At 35.2% G+C, this 20,845-nt stretch overlaps 1 protein-coding gene across 1 annotated transcript in view; it reads right to left on the bottom strand.

The window, feature by feature from the left end:
- Hers (Histone gene-specific Epigenetic Repressor in late S phase) overlaps positions 1-20,259 on the bottom strand; it is a 39,382-nt gene extending 19,123 nt beyond the window's left edge. The window contains exons 1-2 of the mRNA XM_069830071.1: positions 20,229-20,259; positions 9,496-10,542 (exon numbers count right to left, since the gene is read on the bottom strand). Of these exons, the coding sequence (XP_069686172.1) occupies positions 9,496-10,542; positions 20,229-20,259 (1,078 nt within the window). The remainder of the gene's footprint in view (positions 1-9,495; positions 10,543-20,228) is intronic.
- Between the last annotated feature and the right edge of the window lie 586 nt (positions 20,260-20,845).

The raw sequence follows: 20,845 nt of genomic DNA, 5'->3' as shown, positions 1-20,845 counted from the left end.
TAGAAAACGACATGTTCCCCTTCGTGATGTAGTCCTTTTCAATGGCAGCAAATCCTCTCTGAACATTGTTATTAAGGAACTAAGATTTAGATATAAGAAAATCAACAGTTGCAGGATTCTGATGGAGAGAACAGACATTATCGCATGGCGGTGAAGATTTCTAAGACGTATGATGCAGAACATTTTATAAATTGTATGGCTAGACGGAAGTTCGATTAATGCTGACCACATGTTGGGGAAAGATTGGACAGATGATTCAGATGAAGGGTTTCTATTTATATAGGACTCAGCTCATCAGTCCTAAGAAAAATTCAGGACGGTTGCATCGTCTTACCTATTCCGTAACTTCTTGAACTCACGCTTTTGTTTTTTCGCCAAGTCATGTCATGTATAAAGTGCTCGGATGTTTGAGACTATACTGGGAATATACTGAAGCAGCACTGAGCCTAGTTGTGTTCGAAGACAGTTGATGGAAATAAGTCCGTATTCACGAATTTGTTAGAGGCTCCCCCCACCAAAAAAAATAACACCCTTAAAATGGAATTAACCATACCACAAACAAGGAAACGCAGACGTACAGTGCTCCAAAAGTACTATATAATATTAAGTTATACCCTTCTGATTGAAGTTCTGGCTCATATCGTCGTTGTTCCTACAATAACTCCTATGTGCAAAATATAAAATTGTTCAGTAGCAAGAAAAACACATTGATTCATTGTATGACAGTGGTACATAGGAGATTATGAAGTCTTACAGTTTCGAAAGAAATATAATTATATATAGGAGATATTATTATCTGCTGTATCACTATTTAAGTTATTTAATGGAGCAAAAATCTGAAAATCGATAAATATGTCACAGGAGTTATTGCAGGAACAACGACGATATGTACTCTACATCTATTATCAGGCATCTCACTTAAAAGATATGTGTCATAGGAAGAACAATTGTTTGTATGCATCTGAAATCTTATTAGTGAACTATGTTACTGATCAGCGAGGAGGAAAGGAACTGGCCACTCTACCCCACTATCTCTTGGCTTAGTTGCATCATGAGTGATATTTTTCTGGTGTCACTTATGAGGTTCCAATCTGTCTTCGGACAGTTGACTAAACTAATAAGTTATAAGGACCTCAACAAGGAGACGGATTTGGATGTTTGTTTTACATATTGAAAAAAAAAATGAGCCAGGGATATTTTCAAAGATATTATCACTTACAGCCTTTTTTATCTCCAGTCTTCAGTCGTTTTTAACAAACAACTTCTAAACACCCTGTGTATCAATTTTTTAAGTTCGTTTTCTTCAGTTTGATTTCAATTTACTTCTTGTTATAGTTCATCAGAGGGTCATTATCTTTTCATTTATCACTTTTAAAGTGTATTTCATAATTTTTCTGGTTTAATTATTTTTGTAAGATGAAAGAGAACACCTTAACTCTATCAAAGTGAAAGGTAAATAATAAATAACATAATTTTGTTATAGCAAATGTGACACATTACTTATATCCTCCCCCAAATTTAAGGAGCTGGCTACGTGTCTGCCTCAGACGGTCTCATTCCAATTCATTTTTTGATTTTGCGGATAAATCAGTTCAAGATTATACATTTATTTTAAAGTTTTCCAATCATATGATTTATCATTTTTTTGAAAATTATTATTTGCTAATACATCTTACAGAGGAAAGTTTATGAACGTTTTCGCCTATACGGCATCATCAGATATTCAAAATGTTACAACGAAATCTAAACGCAAGTCCATTCAGGTATTCAACAGTAATAAGCATAACAATGATTTAAATAATTAATCAGGAGTTATATGTAATAAAATCTGATATTGGTGTGAGAAATGTTCAATTTGACTGATTTGTGTAGTTTCGCCAACTTGCCAAAAAGTAAAATATAAAAAATATAAATATGAATGTAAATTACATAGTGCTCATGTTACATTTTGTTTCACGTAGAATCTGTCACACAGACATTTAGTACAAATATTTCACATTTTATCAATTTTAACAACAAATATAATAGTGACATTCAGCAAAATGTTTCGTTGTAACATTTTGAATAGGCCTATCTGATGATGCCGTATAGGCGAAAACGTTCATAAACTTTCCTCTGTAAGATGTATTACCAAATAATAATTTGCAAAAAAAAAAAAAATAAATAAATAAAAAAAAATGATAAATCCTATGATTCAAAAACTTTAAAATACATTTATAATGGTCTCATTCCAGTTAAACTCTGAGTCTCAAAAGTTTTATACAAGGAAAATAATATTCCAAGTCGAGAAAAATTATGAAACATTATAAAGTTAGGTGTAATTAAATACAATTTGAAAACGTACGTACTTCGTTTCCGAGAATCCCTTTTGAATCAATCGCGGACCACAAGTTGGGAACCGCTGGCTTACGTCATTCCTTCCGACCGCCTGTGATTACTTCTCACTACTTCCCAAGGGCTACTTCCTCACTCCCATACTTGTCTCTCATATTCCCTTCATAACAGGGCCCGTGAGCTAAGTCCCATACTGTACCTGTGTGTCTTCTGCCTGATCGTCTTCTCATCCTCTGGTATTCAAATCAAAAAAAAAAAAAAAAAAAAAAAAAAAAACTAACGATCACCACGAATAAATGAACAATGTAACGTTCTGTAAGTGGTTTTAAAACAAACTTTCAAATAGCTTAAATATTCAACCATCTACAATATATTATCATTCCGTAACTCACAATACGACTAGAACCATGGAAACAAAGAATAATGACATGATTCCAGTGTTGTTGCGGAACAATGTGCCTGTATGGGATGACTTGAAAAAAAAAAACAACTAATGGAGCTAGAAGCCCGAAATAAACCACAGTTTCCATTGTATGTTGCAGATGAATTAGCCAATAGATATGGGCATAAAGTAATAAGGCTGAGTCCTTGCCGCTGCATCTTCAATACGATTGAGATAGGATTTGAGCGCAAATTAAAATGCATGTAGCTGTTAGCAACACAAAGTTCTTTACAGTGCCAGAAGTTGAAAAGATACTGAAGTGAGATTGTGGAAAATATTAATTCGGAAAACTCGAAGAAAGTGATTGACCATACAAGAAACTAAACAGAGGAAATATGTAAAAATGAAGTTGTCATTAAAAATTGTGTGGAATTGATAATACAATGTGATCCATTTGGGTATGGATAATATTAATTTATTATTATAAAGCTATTATGATAGCAAAAATTTCTTGCTGGTTATATTACGATTAAAAGATGGGAATTTCCATATATGGCAATCAACAATCATAATCTGAAAGGACAAATGAAAATCGTACATGATTAAAATGGCTGCTACAAATCAACAGCGGACACAATGTGTTCTTTAGTATACTAAATTTGAGAGTGTAAAAAAAAAAAAGAGTTCAAAGGGAATTTCAATGTGAGTATGGTGTGCGTAATGTACCAAAATACGATTCCATAATGTTGTAGTATCGAACATTTGTAGAAAAATGTTCTGTGTTAAAAAACATTCAGGACGTCGCAGGCGAAACCCAGTACGAGAAGCAGCTATCTCTTGGCTTGGCCCCCAAACTCCCCAGATCTAACCCCTCCTGACTTCTTCGTGTAGGGTTTTGTTAAAGACATTGTCTATTCACATAAACCCAGGAACATTGATGATCTGAGAGTAAAAATTACTCAAGCTTTTCAACAAATCACCCCTCTTATGTTACAACGGACATGGGCTGAATTGCATCACCGTTATGAGTTGTGCAGGGTGCGCAATGGGGGTCATGTTGAGCTCTGAGGAATCTCCCATCTTTCAGTGTTGTATGCACAAAGTTTCAACAAATAAAGTTCAGTACCGTAGTAGCTTAAATGTTTTACGGTGTTTTATCCATATTTTATCCATACCCAAACGGATTACCCTGTACATTTAAGTTCTAGTGATAGTTCAGTGGACAGCAATAACGATTCTGAACTCAATGAAGTTTTTCCCTTGTAAAAGTGCCTTCTGTCCTATCTGAAGAAGAAACACTCTTTCAGAAAATTTGTGAAACTGCCGAGAGTAGTAATGTAAATTATAAGTTATTTTCTCCATAATTTTAGTATCATTAAGTTACCTTAAGTAATCGAATCTTAATTCTTTTATCGCTCTTATGACAGTATTACAATACGTGATTACTACTAATAATAATACACAAATGTTAATGCGCAATGTTCAACAAGTTTTGTAAAAAAAAAAATCATACGTTCATTCCAGCTGTTCGTTACTGAACTACTGCACTTTTTTAATATATCGGTAGCGCACTTGTACTTGCGCATGTGCTGCACAACACGACAACATTGTTTCTCTTCTCTGTCTGGTCGGAAGTATTCTGGACAAGGTATAATTGGTTTCAGAAATTTATCAATTTTATTAGTTACACATCGCATTTATAAAATAAAACCATCTGCCCTTCAATAAGGTGACCACAAGGATCCAGAAAACAAATACATATATAAAAGTTTACAATGAAATAATGAAAATACAAACAATATATATCAAAAGAAAATTAAAGTGAATCATCATATTACTTGAAATAGAGATGAAATTGCAGAATTTGAATTGAGTCCTTTGGAATTTATCTAAGGATTTTCTCTACACTGTGAATTCCTTTGATTTTAAAAGGTTATAGGTGAATTTGGAGGTGGTATCACGAACTCCAAAAAGAAATCCGTGTCTGACCAACGATTAGCCATGGTATACTGCTTGCTAAAGAAGGAATGCAAGGTTCATAGATGATTCTTTTTTCATCATCATTCTTACTGAACTGAGAGACTTGTTGCCACCATTACATATCCTAGATATAGAATTCTACTTGGAGTGAAGTTAATTCGATGAAGTTAATCATCTTTGATTTCTTCTGATGATAGTTCCACATTTCTTTACAACCAAGTTACTTCATAAATACTTAATTTGAAAATTAATTGATTCTAATTACACTAAGGTGTTTGACATATGGGTAAAAAGGCATTTTAAGTACCTAAATTATTTTTCTGTACTATTAACGATGTACTGCCTCAATTATGAGCGTTTACTCAAGGAGCTTATGTGAAATAAATAAATAATATGGACATGAAAATGTTCCATCACGTATCATTTTTTGATAAATAAGAAAATAGGTGCGTAAAATCTTAAAAGAAGTTAAATGATACATAATAGAACCCTGTATCATTCGGAACTCTTCATAGGTTACTGACATCTGCTTTTACATGCATTTCCACTTCTTTTCAATGATAGAGAACTCTTGAGTCATTATTCTGTACAAAGTTTGTTTGTGTAAAAGTAAGGTTTTGTTAGTTTTATTGCTTTATTGCTCCAAGCGGGAGGACGAGAGGAAATAACTGCAAGGATGGGCTCTCAGGGTAAGGGACTCACATTTAAGATTCAGTTTAAATTGATTTTGTCTGTGTGAAGTTCTTGTGTTTTCAAGTGATTTTTGCAGTTTTTTTTTTTTCCTCATAATGGAAACATTCCGTCGCTCGTGTGTAAATTCATGATTCATGATAGTTTTTACTATATCTGTGAACAATTCACAGTGAAAAATCAGCGTAGATCATTAACAGAAAAGGTAAAACAAGCATACTAGAGTTATTTTGAATGCCAAGTGGGTGATAAAAGCAAAAATTGGGCATTCCATATGTTTTTAGTTGGTTTTAACGACGCTGTATCAACTACTCTGTTATTTAGCGGCGATGAGACTGGTGATAGCGAGATGAGACCGAGGATTCGCCATAGATAATCTGAAATTCGCCTTACGGTTGGGGAAAACCTCGAAAAAAAAAACTCAATCAGGTAGTTAAGTCCAAGCGGGAATCGAAACCACGCCCGAACGAAACTCCGGATCGGCAGGCAAACACCTCAGCCGACTGAGTTACGCCGGTAGCCCACCATATGTTCTGCATAACTTATTATTCAAACCAAATGGACAGAACTCGAACTATGCAATGGTGTCATTCCGCCGGTTCACACCGGTTAACGCGAACAGCTTGTTAAATTTGTCTCAGTTGGCAGAATCGGTTGTTAAACATTGTAAGTTAAAGATTAGCTTCTTACAGAAAGGAAGAATATTAATTTAACACGAAATTATCGAGCATTTTAATATTGCAGAAAAATTAATGTAAATCATCGACAATACAGCTCGAAGCAATCAAATGTTTTATTATTATATTGTTTCCTGTCCAAGTGTGCAGGCATTCAGGACAGAAACATGATATGCCTGCAACCTTGAAACGCATCTGCGATTACTTCGGCAGTCATCTAATCTTTCCACTTCCAATACTCGTAAATTTTACTAGTGTTTTTTGTAAACGACGAGTATTTTCCGCCAAAAATACAATGCGTGGCATGCTAAGAGGTGACGATGATGTACTAAATATTGTGTCAAATTAACTTAATGTAACAGATGGTATAAGTGTATGTGCAGATGCATCTTGAGATGTTTGAAACAATTTGTCGCAATGGTCATACTGTATGTGCAAAGCTGATTAGTCGGTATTGTGAATATTCTGTATTCTTCTTCTTTTTCGTAATATGAGTCAGCATTTGTGAGTTTTGATATTACTCTGCAATCAGCCCCTTATTACCTTACACTATTTAATAGTTTTGATATTAAAATTATGAAATTTGTAGTTATTAGCGGAGATAACTGAGTGTTAAAAAATTAGAATGATACTACTGGAACTAGGGTAAATTAGGGTCTGTTGGACAGTCGGGCATGTTGGACACTTTGTACTTTAACGTGTTACCTCGTCACTTTTGGGCACCACATTCTGCTAGAGGTCAATGACGGAAGTAGCCATGAGTGGGGCTACTTCTGTTATTGACTTCTAGCAGAATGTGGTGCCCAAAAGTGACGAGGTAACACGTTAAAGTACAAAGTGTCCAACATGCCCGACTGTCCAACAGACCCTAATTTACCCTATGCCTTTTGCAGATCCTATGATCTGGCGTGAACCAATTAGCTATGGAAAAGAATGTTCATTCTGTACTACAAATATTACGGGTTATTAAAACAGAACCAAATCTGAAGTGCAGATGCATTTGAGTTTTTGTATTCTACAAACAGACTATTATCCAACTAGACTGCATAGTGAAATATGTACTTAATATATTAATGTTACTATTAGAATCCATGTTATATTAGGACAAAGAAAGAAAAGAATTTTATCCCTCAATCTGCACAATCCATCTCACTTTAGCATACTTAAACCTTACGCGGTACAGGCTTTTTAGTGTTATTTTCGTGATTAGGAAGGTCGATTTAGTTAAAATGACCTGAGTTCGTCCTTGCGGCTGACAAAAAAGTTTAAATTTGTTAATTATTGGTGATCAATGATCATAGCTGACGTTATGAATAGACTTCGAAGTTCAGGTCCCGATGGAGGAGATACAGGTTAACAGATAACGGAGTGTTGGACGAAGGTGGGTGAACAGGCTAGGGCTTGTTTACTTTTTCCAGTCTGGTTGGAGTTTCGTACGTACTCGCATTTAAGCTGGGACAGTTGGGACTACGTGAAGTTATTGCGATGTCGAACACGAAATTCAAGTGGAAAGAATTTTTAAATATAAATTATTAAATTCCTTTCACAACAAAAACCTTGCAGTAGAAATAAGTAATTTTATTTGAAATGGCGAAATGTGTCCCAATTACTGGCATAAAAAAGTCTTAATTATGGACTAAAATTTATAATGACATGATTCTGAAGTACCGGTATCTATATTTAAAAATTATGCTGCATAAATTCAAATTAGAAATATAAGATATTTAGAATACGTAATTTAAATTAGTATTACTTATTATATTTAACATACGTTATATTTTAAATAAGTGTCTTGTTAATTTGTGATACCGGTACTTCATTTTAATTAATTTGATTCTCACTTTATACTACGGTGTGATCCGTTTGGGTATGGATAATATTAATTTATTATTATAAAGCTATTATGACAGTAGCAGAAAATTTCTTGCTGGTTATATTATGATTAAAGGATGGGAGTTTCCATATATGACGATAAACAATGCATAATCTGAAAGGACAAATGAAAATCGTAGATGATTAAAATGGCTACTACAAATCAACAGCGGGCACAATGTGTTCTTTGGTATGGTGTGCGTAATGTGCCTAAATACGATTCCATAATGTTGTATAAACAGGTTCTGTGTTAAAAAAAAAAAAACAAACATGCAGGAGGTCGCAGGCGAAACCCAGTACGAGAAGCAGCTATCTCTTGGCTTGGTCCCGAAACTCCCCAGATCTAACCCCTCCTAACTTCTTCGTATTGGAGGGTTTTGTTAAAGACATTGTCTATTCACAAAAACCCAGGAACATTGATGATCTGAGAGTAAAAATTACTCAAGTTTTACAACAAATCACTACTCTTATGTTACAACGGACATGGGCTGAATTGCATCACCGTTATGAGTTGTGCATGGTGAGCAATGGGGGTCATGTTGAGCTCTGAGGAATATCCCATCTTTCAGTGTTGTATGCACAAAGTTTCAACAAATAAAGTTCAGTAGTAAATGTTTACGGTGTTTTTATTTTATCCATACCCAAACGGATCACCCTGTATTTTGTTATCACGTTAACCTACAAAAGTTTCATTTTGACTTCTTACTAATACTAAATTCTTACTAAATAGAACACTTCAGTTATTTTCATTTTAAGTGCTATAATTTTATCTTAGTTTCTTGGAATGAGGTTTATATTAAATAGGAGATATTGTTTTCTAATGTTTTAAATAAATATTGCTTTTTATAGTAATCTAATTAGTTTCAGAGCTGTGACCTATGTTTTATAATTATTGTGTTTATGTCGCTTTTCCTTACTTTGTAATTTATGTAGGTCTACAATTACAAATGATGTGTGTTCTGATATTTTAATAATGAAGTATTATTATTATTATTATTATTAAAACTGTTACAAAGTACCTTTGTAAATAGTACTGCCTTGTATAACTGCTTAAAGACCTAAGAATAATATTACATTTCTACACCCTAGGGACGATAATGTCACAGTCTACTATATACAGTCACGAAGCTTGAGTTTTGAGGGTGCTAGAAACAATAGACTGTGACGGTACTGTTTTGTATTGCCTGTAATGAGGCGATATTAGCGATCCTAGTGGTGAGCAACTATCTAATGTTTGCATATTTACTACGTATTGAGCTTCGCGAATGTATATACTAAACTGTGATAATGTGATGTATTCTAACCAACGTAATAAATTTACATTTGTCCTTCAGGCAAACATTAAATGTCTCAACTTCGAAGTCGAGTTATGCATTTAAATAGCAATTTATGCTCTGGACTCATATAAGTACAAAATAATTATTTGTTACGAAATTCGACAACACAGGCATTAGCTGTGAACAAAGAAATTTCCTTCAAATACAGAAAATTCTGCATGCAACAGGAAGATAAAAATATTGCAAATTCACTCCTTCCGGTACTGTCCAGTTTACTACTCACCTATGAAGGCCAGACTCCTTGTGGGGGATGAATGCGCATAGCAACCAGCCGCCCCAGGACCTGCACTATACCCCGTGTAGTACGCTGGCGGTGGATACGGGTCTACAATTGACACAGGTGGAGGAAACGAATCCACCAACGGGGGTGGAGGGGGGTTGCTCGACACTCCAACAAGAGGTGGTGGCGGCGGCGCCGCCGGGGGCTGGTAACTACTTGCAGAGCCTGCTGACGAGCCGGTCACAACCATCTGTTGGCTCTGCTGACTTTGGCCGGAATTCTGCTGACTTGCGTTGGACGCCGGGCTCGAGTAGAGATCCGAAGTGTAATACTGTGCCGGGTGGGGTGGAGGAATGTAACGTCTGTAGGACGACGGGGGCGGTGTCGAGTAGGACTTGTGGTGGAAATACGAGGCGGGAGGGTAGCTCGCCGAGCTCGAGTAACAGAGATCCTGGTTATGGTAATGCGTGTGATGCTGCTGGAGGGACGGAGGGTTGGTGGCGACTGCCGAGTACTGAATGCTAGCCGAAGAGGGGGGCGAGGGGTAGTACTGCGTGTGCGGGTAGTTGTAGGTGTAGGACTGGTGATGGATGTGCTGGGGGGTGGAAGGTGTTGGCGGCGGAGGATAAGACTGAGGGTAACGATAGCTGGCTTGGTGCGGATGCTGCTGAAGAGGTAAGGGTTGGGGTACTGGCGGTGGAGGGGCCACTTCTCCACCCCCGGAGCATGATGTTGCCGTGATGATCACGTCGTTGTCCGACTCGTCCCCGCCGCTGCGAGCACCTCCCCCACCACTGCCACTAGACGTTGCTGAGACGAGCTGCTGTGGCACTGGTGGTGCAATTGCAGTTGTGCTCGATGTGGGTACCGACACCGGGCCGCTGTGGCCCGTTGCGGAGGGCGGCGGTGTTGGGTTTGGGGATGCTTCTAACGTTGGCAGCACTGCAGGCGGGACCTTGCCAGTATTGGTGATACTGCTGCTACTGCTACTGCTCGAACTGTGATGATGGTGATGTGTGGAGATCAGAGGGCCTGCAGGCTGGTAATAACCTGTAACACAATTACAAAGTGTTTTAGTCCCCATAACTTGCAACAGAATTATTATTATTTTTATTTATTTATTTAACCTGGTAGAGATAAGGCCATCAGGCCTTCTATTCCCCTCTACCAGGGGATTACAACTACAATATTAAGAATATAATTACAATTGAGGGGCTTAGAACAAAAAGCAGGTAAGTGACATTATTTAAAAAAAAATGAGGTAAGTGCGTGTTGTGATAACCCAAAAGGATGTTTCTTTGGGATAAAGTCAGGTAAGTGATTACACTGTGCAGTGCTGCTATATGGGCATCATTTCACCGAACTAGTGTATAATATTTCATTGCATGTAGAACTTTAACTCTAATTACCTCAAAACTAGGTTTCCGTCACTTACCTGCTTTTTGTTCTAAGCCCCTCAATTATAATTACAATTAATATTAAATTTACAAATACAATAAAAATCAAAGTACTAAAAGATTAACTGATTAATAAAAGCTAGACAGTTTATTGTAAAAGTTAAGAAGAAACATTTCTTTTATTGATTAAGTAAAAGTTAAACCTACTCTACGCAGTAAGAAAAGGCTTAATAAGCTTGCTTTTGAACGGTACTAAATTCCGACAGTCTATGATGTCACTGGGTAGGGTATTCCACAAGCGCGAGAGCGAGATTGTGTATGATGATGAATACGATGATGTCTTATGTGTTGGTATGGCTGGTATGCTAATATTTACTGAAAATAAAGTTGTTAATTACAGAGCTGGCACCAAGAGCGAATTCTACTCTCTCACGGAGAGCCATATGACTTCTCTCCAGCTTCGTGTTACTCTAAAAATGTTGTATATTCTCGAACAAAGACGTATTCACGTTAAAACGCCGATAGAACAATGATAAATAAAATAAAACTTCTCAGAATTTGTAAATTACTTACAATAAAACTTATGTATGATTAAATTAGATGTCTTATTCATTATTAACTAAGAAATCTTATTTAATATTAAATAAAATGACTGCAATGATTAAGAACCTAAAGCAACTAAATAATTTTACTTAATACAATAAAGAAGTATTTCATAGCCAGTGCCAGCGTTTGTAGCGCGTGTCCTAGAGTAAAAAGCCAGACAGTGAGCACTTGTTGCCAGTGCAGCTGAGAACGATACACTCAACACGCCACGTCTGCAGTCTGCCCACTGCGTCAAAGGTAAGGCACTCGTACTTCGCGTTTCTATCCAGTCAGTGGCATTTGTTGCCACTTCGGCTCCTAAACAGATGTGACATCAGAAATGTCAGCTTTCTCGCCCACATTTCTTGGCAAAGATAAGATACTCGCTCTCAACGTTCCCTTTACTTATTTCATACGCCAGAAACGGTGGCACTGGCTGTAACTTATAAGTGTGTAGCCCTATATTCAGTCCAAGTAACACTACCAAGCCATGTTTTCTTCTGAAATTAACATAAATTGAAAACAGCGGCTTAAATAGACGTACACCACAGCAATGGTAAAATGTCACAAATATTTTCATTTTTTAACTTGCTAGATGGTATTATTGACTGACATTTCACAGGGTATGTGATAAGGAAAAGTAACATCTCATAACATTCGTCAATAAAATACTGCAAATTACTTAATACGAATTTATTGAGAAAAAGAATGTGAGGAATTTAGGACCACATCAAATTCCACCCGTTTATAGTTGAGACCAGCGGTTGGTTTGTTAGTAAAGGAACCTAAGTTCTTACAAACCCCCTAACAGTCGAACACACAGGTTCCGCCATACGGCAGGCGTTAATCTGAGCAAAAACTCTAATTGCATGGGGAGCCCACTTCCTCCAGATCGAACAGACTTATGGTTTCTCCCTGTTTCGTCCGGTTATGTTGTCCTGTACATATGTAGGTGCAGCTGGTATGTGAAAAGTTATTAAAGTTTCGCCCCTGGCAATCAGTCCCAGTACCACTGCTTGAAAGTAACTCCACGTTCTTGTCAGTTCGAAAAAAAAAACGATAGAAATATATACATACATATATATATATATATATATATATATATATATATATATATCTCTTCTTATTCAACTTATTCCTCAGATCGGTCATTGAAGTACGAACACTGCATATTTCAGTAAACGGCATAAATAATAATAAAAATACAGAACGTTCCATGAAGTTATCGAACTTTTTAGATGATTTCACAAATGAAGGGTTCAGAACCATAGTGGGCCAAGCGTCATTTACTAAAACCGTAGAAAACAAGGGTTAAAATGACGTTATCACCATAATTCAATGGAAACATATAGCAAGTAATGTAAAGTATACACATTCAAACTAAATGGTGTCAATCTTCATTAAACTATGGTATTCACTTAACTTTAACCCTTGCTTTCTCCGTTTTTAATAAATGGCGCTTGGCCCACTGTGGCTCTGAACCCTTCAAATGTTCTGAAACTTGACATTGTTGTTCAATCATATTTTCATTTTTGGAAAACTTTGTTGAAATAATAACAGTTCTGCTCACCTAAAAAAGGGGATATTAGGCCTAAAAGTATGCATAAAATACACATCAGAAAAGCCATCTAATGAAAATAGGCCTATCCATTATTTTAGCATCTTATTTCACAACTTGAAGTTCGAGTGTCTTCTTGTTGGTCTTAATAGGTAGATCGAAAGCGCTGTGTAATTCTGTAAATATATCAATATGTAGGATATTGCGCACTACCAAGTTGCACTGTTCTAATTAATGAAAGATATCTAAGTATTCTGGAGAGTTTGTGTCTCTTTATTTGAGAGAAGGGGCAGAACTCCACAAGAAAAAGACGTCTTGCTAGATGAGCCAAATAAATGTAAAATATAGTATAGGTAATGTTGAAATGTAATGTACGGATTTTTGTGAAATTCTGTGCTTCAAACAATAGATATGATAGCAGAATTTCTTAACAATTTTAGACAAGTGAAATGTCCACGAAAACTTGATATCAAAATGAGTTCAAAATATCCTAATAACTTAAATGAGAGCTCCCAAAATTGAGAGATGACACTGAACGCAATAAAATTTTTCGAATTTTATATTTAAAAATGTCTGCAACTTTCTATTGCTACTCCTAGCACTAGTAAAAGTGACAAACTGATATCAGTATACAAATTGAATCTACTACTACCACTACCACTACCACTACTACATGGATCATATGCGAAGTCTAAGAGAAAGGTGGAAAATAAGAAAGATTGGAGAATGTTGAGTTTGCAGTGAAAGATCTGCCCTTGAGCAAAACACTATGAAAGAATGAATTATTATTATTATTATTATTATTATTATTATTATTATTATTACTTTTTCTTTCAGTATCTAGTGTCGAGGTCATGAAAGCATGGTACTCTACTTCCTTGGCCCCTAAGCGCTTTCATGGCGTGTAAAGGGGATACCTATCTTTACCTTTCCTTAAAAAGCCCTTAAGGAAGACAAGTTTCATTTAAGGGAAAGAAAAAATAATATTTCAAAATTAGTTTGTCATATTTTACACCGTTATTATGATGAAACAAAAATGTCCCCCCCCTCCTACATAAGTTATCTAATTATTTTTTCCATCAGGGAAACAATTAGGAAGAAAAAAAACTGACAGTGGAACCTTCGTTCCGAATAATTTATCGTAAATACGTCTTATATTAAAATTAGTTCTATACAATGTATGAAAATGTTCAAAATGTCCATTTATGTTGTCTTTTATTCCCCATTTATTTTTAACATACTCTTATAATTGAAAAATTCGATTTAATTTGAATTTATACTAAAAATAAGTCTATGTATAGCCGCGTCGCTTTATTTCCGGCAGCCAATCACGTTGTAGGTCGGCTATATTTAAACGTGCGCGTCTTATCTCTGGCTGCTGATGACGTTATGCACTTCTAATGTTGCCACATATTTTAAGTTTCAAGTTGAATTTTGAAATTATTATTTTCTCTTCAGTTACTCTTTCAGAACTTCAATTTTTATAATTTAGGCCTACAAGTTAGTTACGTATTATAGCAGCTTTGTTCCCCGTAGTTGGTAACCCTTAATTCATAACCTCATGCTGCCTCTTAGATTTCAATTATTTATATCGCTGTTCTTTACCTAGGAATGATGTCCCCAAGTAGCCTACAACATATTCACACTTTCTTTTTAATATGTTCAATATTCCAAGATGTACTAGTAAGAAAAGACGAGCGCATTAAAATAAAGAAAAGTGTAAAAACTGCCGCATAAACATCCTCGATGGTAAAATATCAATTTGGTAAGCAGCAATGTGTCAACATTTTCCTTAGTGCTACTTCTCCAAAACTTTTACGACCTTCTTTAACTGTGGTACATGTTAGTTGACATATTGTAGGTATAGCCATCATTAATACTAAATGTAACTCGATAACCGATATAAGCAACGAGAAACCCGTTGAAGTGTGGGCCTGTTAATTATAACTTTTTATCTCACCTAGTTCTTCTATAAAAGGTCAGTTTACTGCTGATTTCGTTATAGAAATTTTACAGTTAAAGTTCTCTGATACCTTGTTAAATGTATTTAAAAGCTATATTTTGTAATTCATTTTCAGATTTTGCCAGCAGAACATCACTGTCAGCAAATAAAAGTCAAACATAAAAAAATGTACAGCTATTATGTAGCTCCAATGCATTATATAGACTCGGATTTGCGTAATAAAATCCCTAGTGGAAAAAAAAATGTACGGAACACTGCTTTGGTATGGAACGAGAAAAAAATTTAGAATAATGCAGACTTGCGAGAAAACGCATGAAAATGCCGTAAGTGGCAACTCGAGTCAGCCAGCCACTTGCCATCGTGATCAGTGTTGCCAACCATGCGACAATTTTCATTAATCATTCCTCTGAATTAATTCCACTTTGCTTTCCATAGGAAGAAATTATCACGTTAATGGAATGCATTTGAGTTTATTCTATTCTTTCGGCACTCTCTGAATAAAGGTTTTAAATCTGTTCCACTTTCCGTCAAGATTCTCAGTTGAGAGCCCGCATTCTTCCCAATCAGTAGCAAGCTTGCATCAGTTTGCTATCAAGTTAAACACAATAATTCAATAATTATGATAATTGTCTGTTCGTAGCTGCCGTTGGTGCCTTTTCTGTGGGAGAAATGATTGAAAGTTCATTTCGTATTGTGTAAAGCTTTGATAGTATGGCATTACTTTTAGTATTGTTTGTTTGCGATAATTTTGTGGAAAATCCGATAATTTTTAGACTACAATTCCATAATTTTGTGTTTGAAGGTTGGCAACATTGATCGTGACTGAACATTACGAAGATAGATGACAGCTCGCCTTGCCTTTGACTCTCATCAACATTATCATTATTATTTACGTATAAAGCACAGCATTGTATGTGTAGGCCTATAGGTTATGATCTGACAACGCTGGTTTTGCTTAGACCTATGTAGCGCGGCTAGAATTCGTAACGGAACGATCCATCTATGCAAGCCGTAATCTTGCCACTATATGTAGGCCTAGACGTTACACTACTAGTAAATTTGAAACGATAGAATACGAATACAATATTACACATATGCAACAGACGTCAGATAATAAATCAGAGCTCACACCTGATATACAAGTTATACTGGCGTCGCGTTGGTCAGATGCGAATGAAAACGTAACTTAGGCAATAGGTCTACTGTAGTTTTAAAGAACAAACATTGTATTACCTGTATGCGTTGGCGGTATTACCACATTTTCATTATTATTACCAGTAGCTATGCTAATGTAACACGCAACATCCATAGAAAGCATATAACGGATAGACATTTTGCTGTCTGTAACACGTCAATTCATATCCAATACCACCACTATGCACTGACTGTTTCAAACACTTGACACTGTATGTAGCGGAGAATTTCATTGTTGACAAACATTCGAGAAGGCACAGGCACTAAAAAGCAATATCACCAACATTAGAAACGTAATTTTCCCTAAAAATAAATATAATGACAATGGCTTATACATAAGAAAATCATAATATGCAACACGTCTTAAGTTTTAAAAGTTGCATTACCGTATACATTTGGATTTTAAATATCTATGATAACGTTCGGAAATTTCCAACTAGATTTATATCGCAGCAGTCGAAAACTGAACTTATATTACAGCCATTTCATGACGTAATACGGTATTACTGATGGTGAAGATGACCATAACCTCAAGAAATCGAATAATAAGAACGTTTAAGAAAGTAATCTGATAACTATGAACGTATATTCGGCTATATTCTTGTCTTCAGTTTTGTTGCTTACAAAATTTAAACATTTCCGAATAATTAAAACAAGAAATAAAAACAGATCTCCATCAGTACAGTGCTTTTTGAATACAGCGAAACGAATTCACTCACACTGTTAGACGAATTGTGTTATAATATTTATTATTAATTATTTAATAATATTTATAATATTCTTTATCTAGCAGTCCATTAACCTATAAAATATTGTGATACTTATGGGTTATTATTAATATAGTTAGCCTACATCGTTGAAAGCTCTTTCGGACAGGAATTATAGATATGAAAAGTATTTACACGAATCCCTATGCAAAATTAAGATAATCTTATTAATAACGAAAATAAAATAAAGCTAGAAGATCTTTTTTCACTGCAAATTTTTAGTTTTCTATTCCAAATGTATTGTCACAATTTTATTTATCCCTTGCCAAAATAATTTAGAGGTCAAGCAGAACAATAGAGAGCCCACCAGCGTAATCTTACTGTAGGGGTAACGTTTGTCACTAATGATCCGAGATTAAGCTCTGGTATGGGGTCGACTCCTGCTTGGGCTTGGACCGATTATCTAGTTAGTATTTTTCCAAGGTTTTATGTAATTGTACGGCGAAACCTCAGACTATATAGCGTCGTTAACCGATCAAAATAACTGTAGACTCACACGAGGTCGATGTTTGTAAACGTAACTTATTCGGTTTTTGCATACATTTATTCATTTTTAAAGGCTACCATTACTGATAGGTGAATGTTCATAATTTAATACTGTTTTACAGTTTCTTGAAACGGATCTTTTTTCATAACACTCCCGGTTACTTAACAAGTAAGCAATGTACTATTTCATTATAAATCATTAATGAGTAATGATATTCAATATTTTTTATCAATGTGAGCGATTTTGATAAGTACTAAAATAATATTATATTCAAGAACAAAAATGACACGATTAACAAGAATACGAGCAGAGCGAAATTCATACCGGTTGACCCTCTACGTCAAAACAACTTATAACCAGAGCTAGGAAGTTGGTACCAAAATTTTTAAGTTGTGTGAGCTTGGACTATATCTCTACCGAATGAAAAGTAATAGAGCGTCTCTCAATGTCGATGAAGCAGAACGACTAACATATACAGCCGGGTGGCAACCAAACATGTGCTCCAATCGTTCACAGCCTCAGAACAATAAAATAATAAAAAAACAATAATTTGTAATTATATTCTAAATCAATTTACCCATACATATAAAAATAACATACAAAGTATGCAATTATGATTCTAGCCTCATTATACAAAATAATAAACATTTTCATTTTATCAAAAGAAATACTCCTTTCAGGTTCAGAAAAAAAAAAAACAATATTTGTACATTGAAAATATTCGTTCTAAGAGTACGTCACAAGACGTTACTGAGCAAATCTGAAATATGATACAGTAGGCCTAGACCTATATCGTACTATAATCAGGTGAACAACTATTTTGTGAATCTAATAGTGTATCCCGTATGTGACACATACTATTACACCCTATTGTTTTCAAAAAAATGTTTCGTTTCTATGTAATGACAACTATAGGAAGTTCGTATCGTAATTCCGATGTTGAACTTGGATTGTAACGCAACCGCATGCATAGCAGCATGAGACGTCAACATTTAAGGGGTTAGGTACAGCTTACAGCAGTAACATTTTGGAAATAGTCAAAATTTTTTCCTCCTTTACTGTATCTTTCACAATAATTAAAATTAGTATGTGTAAAACACTGTTCTTCTGCTATATGATTTTTTTTACGATTAAAAAGAATTATAATTTTTTTTCTTTCAAAATGCAGTTCACTGTGCAGTGATGAAGCTTTTCCCTCATAACTCAAAAACTATCCAACATTCTGTGATTAAATTTTTTGTGCGTATTTATGCATGCCATATCTACAATATGATGCAAGATCACTTCTTTCTCTACCTTTGATAGATTGTCTGATAAAAAATAAAATTCATTTAAAACAGGGTCAAATATCAGTATTTTCTTCTGACACAAAATAAAAAAAATAATATATTTATTAAGGAATACATTGTAAACATGAGTTTCAGCAATAAAATAAAATACAGAGAACATGAAAAAGTTAACAAGTTTATGAGTTATGAGGGAAAACTTCATTACTGCACAGTGAACTACCACCATTATGAATTTTGATAAAAAAAATATATATATATAATTTTTTAAATCGTAAAAATATTTTTTAATATAGCAGGACAGTGTTTTACATAGGTATACCAATTTTCATTATTGTGCAAGATATAGTAATGGAGGAAAAAACCTGTACCTAACTCCTTAACGAAGTATAAAAGGGAGAAAAAATAAACGTGACACTTCTGTCTGCATAATTATTTAATAACAGATGAGTTTACTTCTTTCGAATCATGCATAATATTCACATTACGTAAATAATACAGTAATAACAGACTGCCTCACTTTGTTCAGAACCTAAAACATTAATATAAATTAGCAATATTAATATTCTTCAAACTATTTACGATTCTACACAGCTCCACAGAATGCCACTATGCGTTTGTGAACATACTGTGAATCATCTGCAGCGAGCGGCAGCAGGACGAGGCGCAGGTGACAGCTACTGTATACTCCTCGCTGTACTCAAATGAAATCTACTGCTCTGGTACGAACTTCCTACTTATGCTTATAACTGTAAGTTATAACATAACAGTAGAAAGAGTAGAATGCGTGGTCCATAGTTAAGTCACAGTCTAGTATATACAGTCACGAAGCTTGAGTTTATGAGGATACTAGGAACAATAGGCTGTGCAAGTACTATTTCGCATTGTCTGTAATGAGGCGATAGTAGCGATCCTAGTGGTTAGCAACTATCTATGGATGCATATTTATTACGTCTTGAGCTTCGTGACTGTATATACTAGACTGTGGTTATGTTGCTATCTTATGAAACGCGGTTTCAGCGAAGGTCTGTCAAGAGGAACACTGATATCGCCACGTAAGTGTGGAATGTTTTCTTCTGTTCTATTCATATTATGATTTAGGTTTAGATATTATTAAAATGCAAAGATAGATATTTTATGTGAACTTGTGAATAATTCAACCCTACTTCCTTGTCCGATTTTATTTTCGTGTAGTGAGAAATAAACTCAACACTCTAGTACCAGCAGATATAATTTTCGGTTTCGTATCTATCTTGTATATTATGAACGTGTAGATAAAAGAACTGTTAACACAGAACAGTGATGATAAAAGCTGTTTATAATTAGGGATTGGACATTCGAATCCTCGAATCCCGCGAATTTTGGAAGGGATTCGAGATTCAAAAACTAGAATCTTCGCATTTTTTATCGTTTGAATCCTAAACTAAAAGCTGTTAAAATTTAAAAACTTTGGAAAGATTAGTTTAACCCTGCGTTACTCATGTTATAAATATTCTCACCATTGCTCAGGTGGGGTTTCACAAACCCCATTTTAAATAACTAATATATTTTTCCGCAAGTTTCAGAAATCAGATAAACGCAATTAAATATACTATTCTTAGTTAATTTAAACAATTTCTTAAGTGAACTCTTCTGGATGTGATTGAAAGGTATACAGATGCACAGAGTACACACTAGCTCCATCTCTTAGATTTTCGTTGAAATATACGCACCGGGGTTTACCACACCCCACCTGAGTAATGCAGGGTTAAACTTCTTTGACGTCCAATAGACGCCTTTACTAGAAAAAACAACGAGGTATCCGCCTGAATACCACACTGTTTTCTACAGGGACATCATTTTATTTTTACTTCAATTTTTATTGTACCTGAGTTTTTGAATGTACTTCACTCCCACCCCTTCTACTAATGAAGTTCAACTGTCCTCGACACAGATCCAAGACCGCATATACAGACATAGTAGCCTTACGGTCATAGAAAACAGTACGTTCCAAAAATATGTTCGCGTTTTCCACCTTTCAATATTGAATCATTTTCGCACAGGTACTGTCGTCCATTTGCCTACGTCGTATCCCGGTTTCCCCCACCAGCTTTTATTCGCCTCTCTGTAAAGGTTA

The sequence above is a fragment of the Periplaneta americana genome, chromosome 7 (assembly GCF_040183065.1).
Source record: "Periplaneta americana isolate PAMFEO1 chromosome 7, P.americana_PAMFEO1_priV1, whole genome shotgun sequence".
NCBI lineage: Eukaryota > Metazoa > Arthropoda > Insecta > Blattodea > Blattidae > Periplaneta > Periplaneta americana.
This window is presented reverse-complemented; position numbering and strand designations above follow the sequence as displayed.